Source organism: Pipistrellus hanaki (assembly GCF_964339955.1).
Source record: "Pipistrellus hanaki genome assembly, chromosome: 6".
Taxonomy (NCBI): domain Eukaryota; kingdom Metazoa; phylum Chordata; class Mammalia; order Chiroptera; family Vespertilionidae; genus Pipistrellus; species Pipistrellus hanaki.
In genome coordinates, this window is record NC_140508.1 from 74631796 (window position 1) to 74638393 (window position 6598).

At 46.0% G+C, this 6598-nt stretch overlaps 1 protein-coding gene across 2 annotated transcripts in view; it reads left to right on the forward strand.

The window, feature by feature from the left end:
• Positions 1 to 6598, forward strand: part of EPG5 (ectopic P-granules 5 autophagy tethering factor) — a 77529-nt gene extending 70931 nt beyond the window's left edge. For both annotated transcript variants that reach the window (XM_084888385.1, XM_084888386.1), the window contains exons 42-44: positions 487 to 702; positions 2498 to 2612; positions 4200 to 6598. In XM_084888385.1, the coding sequence (XP_084744511.1) occupies positions 487 to 702; positions 2498 to 2612; positions 4200 to 4382 (514 nt within the window). In that variant the 3' untranslated portion in view covers positions 4383 to 6598. The remainder of the gene's footprint in view (positions 1 to 486; positions 703 to 2497; positions 2613 to 4199) is intronic.

Genomic DNA, 6598 nt, shown 5'->3' on the forward strand with positions numbered 1-6598 from the left:
CTGGCTGCTGGTCAGACTCACTGGGTTTGGGCCACTGAGAATGTAGGATTGAAGTCAGTGTTCCTTTAAGTTCACAGAACCAAGTGAAATGGAAACAAACAAGGCTATAAGGTACACTGTACAGGAACACTTGTTTTAGAAAGGTTTTTACTTGCATGGGCTAATTTTCTGAGCAGGTTTTTTATGTCCTAAAACAGGCATTTTGAAGCACCAGCCTTTAGCTTCCTTATCAGTTCAGTAGGGATAACAGTGTTTACCTGATAGGGTTGTTGTGAGGATCCAGTGAAGGAACATAAAGCTCACACAGTATGTATTTAATAAATGGTAGTGTTAGAGTGCCCTTACTTTATTAGCATTGTTACCCATTAGCTTGAGCTTTGAAAGTACTAAATGCCCCTTACACGTAAGACTCCCATGTGGACTGTCAGTTAAATGGGAGTGGAAAGAATCCCCTTCTAATTTTATTTCCTCCTGGCCTCCCTCCAGGTCTGCGCAGGAAGAGGCGAAGCTGTTTCTGTGGTGGCACCAGGTCCTGCAGCTGTCCCTGATTCAGACGGAGCAGAACGACTCGGTCCTGACCGAATCGGTCATTCGAGTCCTGCTCCTGCTTCAGAGCCGGCAGAACCTGCTGGCCGAGGAGAGGCTCAGCTCGGGGATCCTGGGGGCGATCGGCTTTGGCCGGAAGTCACCCCTGTCTAACAGGTGAGGAGGCACCTGCACTGCTCTCTGAGCCGCCTCGGCGTCTGCACCCACCCAGGGCTGTGAGACGTGAGTAGGTTTTTGACTGAGGGACTAGATTTCCCTCAGAGACTAAGGAAAAATGATCAAGGCCTGGTCACATCTCCTGATTTTAAAATCATGTTTATATTCTCATTTTAAAACAATTTTGGTTTTATGTTCAAAGAGTGTGTGTTTTTTTTAGTAATATCTCTTTGTTGTATTTTGACTTTGTAACCTGACCACACTGCTGATTTCTTCTTGCCTTGGAGCCCGCGACGTGTGTGGGATGAGGTTAAAATGCCCTGTCAGCTGCGTGTCTCGTGTCTACCCCCCCCCCCCCCCCCCCCCCAGTGTACTTTCTCAGGGTAATCCCTCTGCTAGGACTGTTAAGTCAAGATGAGTTAAAGTTAACTGAGAAGAAGGATCAGCAGTGAGAAACAAATCTAGACTTTTGCTGCTAAGAAGTCCAAGGTCTGAAAGAATTTGCCATTAGCCTGTCATTTTATCTCCTAATATGTACCTCCTGCTGGTTTTTCGTTAAAGCCCTTATCTGACGTCGGCATTCTTGGGGACAGCTCATCCTGTTGTTGCAACTTTGGAGACCACTTAATCCAAATCAGTTAGCATCCTGTTTCTTTGCTTGTGATAGAATTTATCAGACTGTGTGATTCTGATCCACTTAAATTCTGGTGAAATACACATAACACAAAATTTATCATGGTAACAATTTTAAAACGTATGACTCAGTGACATTTAGTACTAGTATATTCACAATGTTTTCAACCACCACTGCTAGTTTCAGAATATTTTCATCACCCCAAATGGCAGTCCATTAAGCAATCACTCCCTGTTAGTCTCTGTGTGTATCCTATTCTACACGTTTCTTGTAAATGGAATCGGATAGTACGTGGCCTCATGTCTAGCTTCTCTCCCTTACATAACATTCAAGACTCATCCATAGTTTAACATGTAGCAGTGCTTCATTCCTTTTTGGGAATGAGTAATATTCCATTGTTTGGATATATCATACCAGGTTTTGTTTATCCATTCACCAGTTGATAGGCAATTGGGATTTTCTATCTATTTGCTATCATGAATAATGCTGTTCTGAAATTTGTTTACAAATTTTTGTTAGGACAAGCACTCCTTCTAGATTCATTTGGGTGTATATACCCAGGAGTGGAATTGCTGGGTCATGTTGGTACTCTGTGTTTAAGTCATTGAGGACCCACCAAACTTTCCCACAGCACCTGCACCATTCTCTACATCCCCACCAGCCCTGTCAGAGTTCCAGCTCTTCCACATCTTGCCAACACTTTCATTCCTGGTCTGAATTATGCCTACATTGTTTGGGCGGTGATAGCGGAAGGGAATATTAAGGCTCCTTCTTGATCATATTTAAGAATTTCCTGAAGAGGCTAAAAACAACAGTAGGTCCAGAAATGTATTAGTCTTGGTTTTTATTTTTAATTTTTATTTTTTATAAATATATTTTATTGATTTTTTACAGAGAAGAAGGGAGAGAGATAGAGAGTTAGAAACATCGATGAGAGAGAGTCATCGATCAGCTGCCTCTTGCGTGCCCCATACTGGGGATGTGCCCCCAACCAAGGTACATGCCCTTGACCGGAATCGAACCTGGGACCCGCAGGCTGATGCTCTATCCACTGAACCAAACCGGTTTTGGCTAGTCTTGGTTTTTAATAGAAAATATGTTATTTGTTTTTAAATGGTTACTTCAATAGTCATTGACTTCTGACCTTTCCCTATGCCCAAGGTTCCGTGTGGTTGCCCGAGGCATGGCTGCCTTCCTTTCTGTTCAGGTTCCTGCCGAGGATCAGATCCGGTTGAAGCCTGGCTCTGAATTATACCTCACCATAAAAGCTCAGCAGGTCAGTGAAAGCAGCTTTCAATGAAGAGGCAGGTGCTCTCCGCCAAGGGGGGAGATAGGGAGGGGGGAAGGAGTATGTGGGGAGGTGGTGCTATGGTCTTTACAGCGCTGGCGTGATGGCGTGCAGGAATCCAGCACACCCTTAGTGCTCTACCTATTGGAAAAGGGGTGCACATGTGCTGCCCCATATTTTCTACCACGTTCTGTAAAGGTTCCTGCCTGGAGCACTGTTTCCACCATGTGGAAGAAGCAAGGCGTAGGCAGGTCGGTCTGGGATAGAACTTGGGGGCTGCGGACCGGCACTGAGGAGGGGCCACAGCTGAGAGTGATGGAGGTTAGCTGAGCTGTCACTTGAACCAAGGAAATGGGTCCTGTTCTGTGAGTCTGGAGGTTGACCACTGTTGTAACAACCCAACACGGAGAGAATGGTAGCAGTGCGAAGTTATAGCATGTTCTAAAACGTGGAAGGTCCCATTCCTGTCACTATTGTCACCTGTCATCAGGCTGGCCAGGTACACAGTTGTGCAATGTAAAAATGGTGCACATTCTTGAGAGCTTACTACATGCCAGGCTCTGGCTGGTCTACGGTAGAATCCCTTGATGCTGATCCTCGTAACAACCTGGTAGCGTAGGAACTTGTATTATTCTCATTTTTTTATGGATGAGGAAATGGAGAAAGAAAGAAGCTAGGTAATTTACTGCAAATCTCACAGCTAGTGAGTACTGGAGCTAGGATTGGGGTTCACTCGCCAGGCCAGCTCTGGGCCCATACTCTGGCACTCTGCAGTAGTGTCTCTGTTCTTGGTATGTGTTGTTCTGTGGTTATCTTTGTGGTGTCTCAGGCAGCCACGTTCAGGGTGATATCTTGGTTCTTAAGAGTGAAGATCAAGCGGTACAACTAGTAGGTTTTTCACCGGCATCTCTGTTTTTACAATGCCCGAGTTGTGTCCCCAACTGACTAGACCAGTAATCAGCAAACTCATTAGTCAACAGAACCAAATATCAATAGTACAACGATTGAAATTCCTTTTGAGAGCCGAAAACGACTTCTGCGCATGGGCCACGAGGTTTCAATCACACTGTACGTGCATGCCCACACGTGGTATTTTGTGAAAGCCACACTCAAGGGGCCCATGTGGCTCTGGAGCTGCAGTTTGTCGACCACTGGACTAGATAACTGACTAGACAATTGCTTTAACCCCTGTGTCATGTATGAACTATCACAAGTCGGCAGATGAGTCTCTGGTTGTGAAGTCAGTGTCCTCGCCGCTGTTGGCACTGGAGGGCGGGAGACAGGCAGTAGGCCACGTGGCTGCAGCCGTGGCTCTTTGTGGGGAAGGGCTGGGCAGCAGCGCAGGCCAGGAAGAGGGGAGGCTGTGTGTAGATGTGGTAAAAGCCCAGAAGCTGGGGCAGCCGCCTCCTTTTGTGTGTGGTTAATCAGTGCCTGTGTTGGGACTTCTGATTCCACTTCCATAGCTTCCCCAGTGGCCCACTGTTGTACAGATGACAGCGGTAGGTGTGCCATACCTGCTGGACTCACCTCACAAGCATCCAGGTGGTTAACCCTCTTGCCATCCCTGTCTTTTAGGCTCTGAGCACACTTGAGTCTTTGACATTAAGTAAGCAGTATGTTGAATACCAGGAGCACATCTCTCAAGCGGCACAATTCATAAAGCACCCTGGCCATTGCCTCCACGATGGGAAAAGCTTCCTGGCTCTTCTGGTGAACCGCCTCTACCCGGAAGTGCATTATCTGGACAACATACGATAGAGACACCCACTCTTCAAACACCGCTGCTGTTTATGTTTACATTTACCTTTGCTGTTGCACAAGTGACTGCTCAGCTTCACTGTGGAGCTCAGTGTGGCCAATGAAGTAGTTGTCTGAGATGCAAGTCAGAGGCACTAAAGAATGCTTTTGTGCATGTGCATGTGTGTGTGCGTGTGCGTGCGTGTGTGCGTGCGTGCGTGTGTGTGTGTGTGTGTGTGTGTGTTAGCTCTTAAAACTTTCCTGGACTTTTCAGTTTTTATGTTCATCCAATGAGGTAAACTTACCCAGTTCCACTTGGGAACAGGGCTACTCTCAGTTGCCAAACATCCAGGCCACCTCATAAGGACTCTCCTGTTTTCTTTCAATGTCAAGGCTCCTGTGCCAGATCGAACCGCCACTTTGGGAATCATGTAGAACCCTCACTTTTGAGCCACATTTATGATTTTTCAAAGTAAAACAAGTTTTGAAAATTTCTGCATTTCTCAAATGTGGGAAAGTACATCAACTTAAAAGTGTTATTTCTCTCAGAAGGGAGAGAAGATGCTGAATTAAAGGAAGTCATTGTCCAAGATGTGACCACTTGATCCTGATTCTAGTGAGCAGCAGAGATGGTGACCGGAGGCCATCCGTCTAAGTTGGGGGTGGCATGCTGGCAGTTTGCACTGAGCCTGCTGGGCACGGGTGTGTTGGTTTGGTCCACATGTGGGCTTACTCTCCCAGTCCAGTGTAGTCATACATTCTCTTCACCCTATCCCAGCCCCTTCCCCTGTTCACATCACTTACTTAGCCTCTGTAGACCTCTAAATTAGCAACTCTTTATAGACACCAAGTTAGAAATCTGAGTGCCCTATTGGAGAGAGAGAGAGAGAGAGAGAAAGAGAGAGAGAGAGAGAGCGCGCGCGCACACATGCTTGGTTCTCTGTTCCCGTTTGGTTCTTCACTCCATTTTGAAACTGAAACGAAGCTAGCAAACCGATTGAAACACTGGTTCATGGAAACTAGGTCAGGTCAGGAGACAACGGAAGGTTGGCTTTTTTTCAATAGCCACATGCCTTCTGTTGTTATTACAGCCCATTCATTACCAAAGCCCTTCTGTCCATTGCCTCGTTCTCTTGTCATCTTTTTGCTCTTGTCATTTCCCCCAGAAATTGGCCATTTGACTCCTGTAATGTGAGTGTCCCCCCCACGTCCCATGTGGTTCAGGGTTCAGTTCTGGAGGAGGCCGCACACAAATGAAAGAGACTAGAAAATATAAATTTGGGAATTAGGATCCAGGTGGGAGCCCAGCTTGAGGAAGGACTCTGCTTTGCTCTGGCCTTGTGATCTCTTTTATTTAGGTTTGGGATCCACCAATAGCTCTTAGGCAGGCAGTTCCAGTAATAGTTCCATGGATAGCCCATCAGCGAGGGTTTACATAAGACTAAAAGGTGGAAGTGGCTTCAGCTCCCTTTGTCTCAACTAGACAGTGGATGCTGGGCTCTGACCTTTCAGGGCTTTAAGGTTAACCAGCCTTCCGAGTTCCTTGTCCATACCTCTCTGCTAGTGAAGGCAATGGGTGGCTTCCAACATAATCAGCCACAATCCTATTGGCTCCAAATTGATTTGGTTGTTCACTTGCATAATGTGTCTTTTGTTTATGGGTTACCTGTAGCCCAAGGAAATGTACCTGAAAATGTCTAACCATCCCTGGGTGCGTTTAGCAGGGGATAGGGACATGTGTTAACAGAGGTACTTTCTGTTCAGACCTCCTCCTGCAGTGCTTTCCCGGACATGTGCAAGCGGTTCTTTTTTAAATGGACGGAGCATTCTGCCTCACAGACGTGGCCTGAAGAGCATCACTCCTGAGCAGCCTGCAGGTGTGTGGGCCACCCATGGCCATCTCAGACGGGCACCGCTCAGAGCTGTCCCTGCTTCTGCTCCTCTCCATGTTCAAAACTGGTCATTGTCCCCAGCTGCGTATGAGAAACTTTTAGAAGCTGCGGACAGTGTAGGGGCTGATTTGGCAAAAGACTTTTTTCGACAGGAAACATTTCGTGTGCTGTTTTCTTTGAGGAGGGTGTAATTATTGATACTCTAGACTGTGAACTTTTTGTGTGACAGTATGTACATTTTAAAGAAAAATATATGACTAATCTGTTCATTTTTGAAGGTTTATAATATTTATAATGTATTTGATCTCTAAAAATTATAAAAAATAAAATCATTCTTTAATTGTA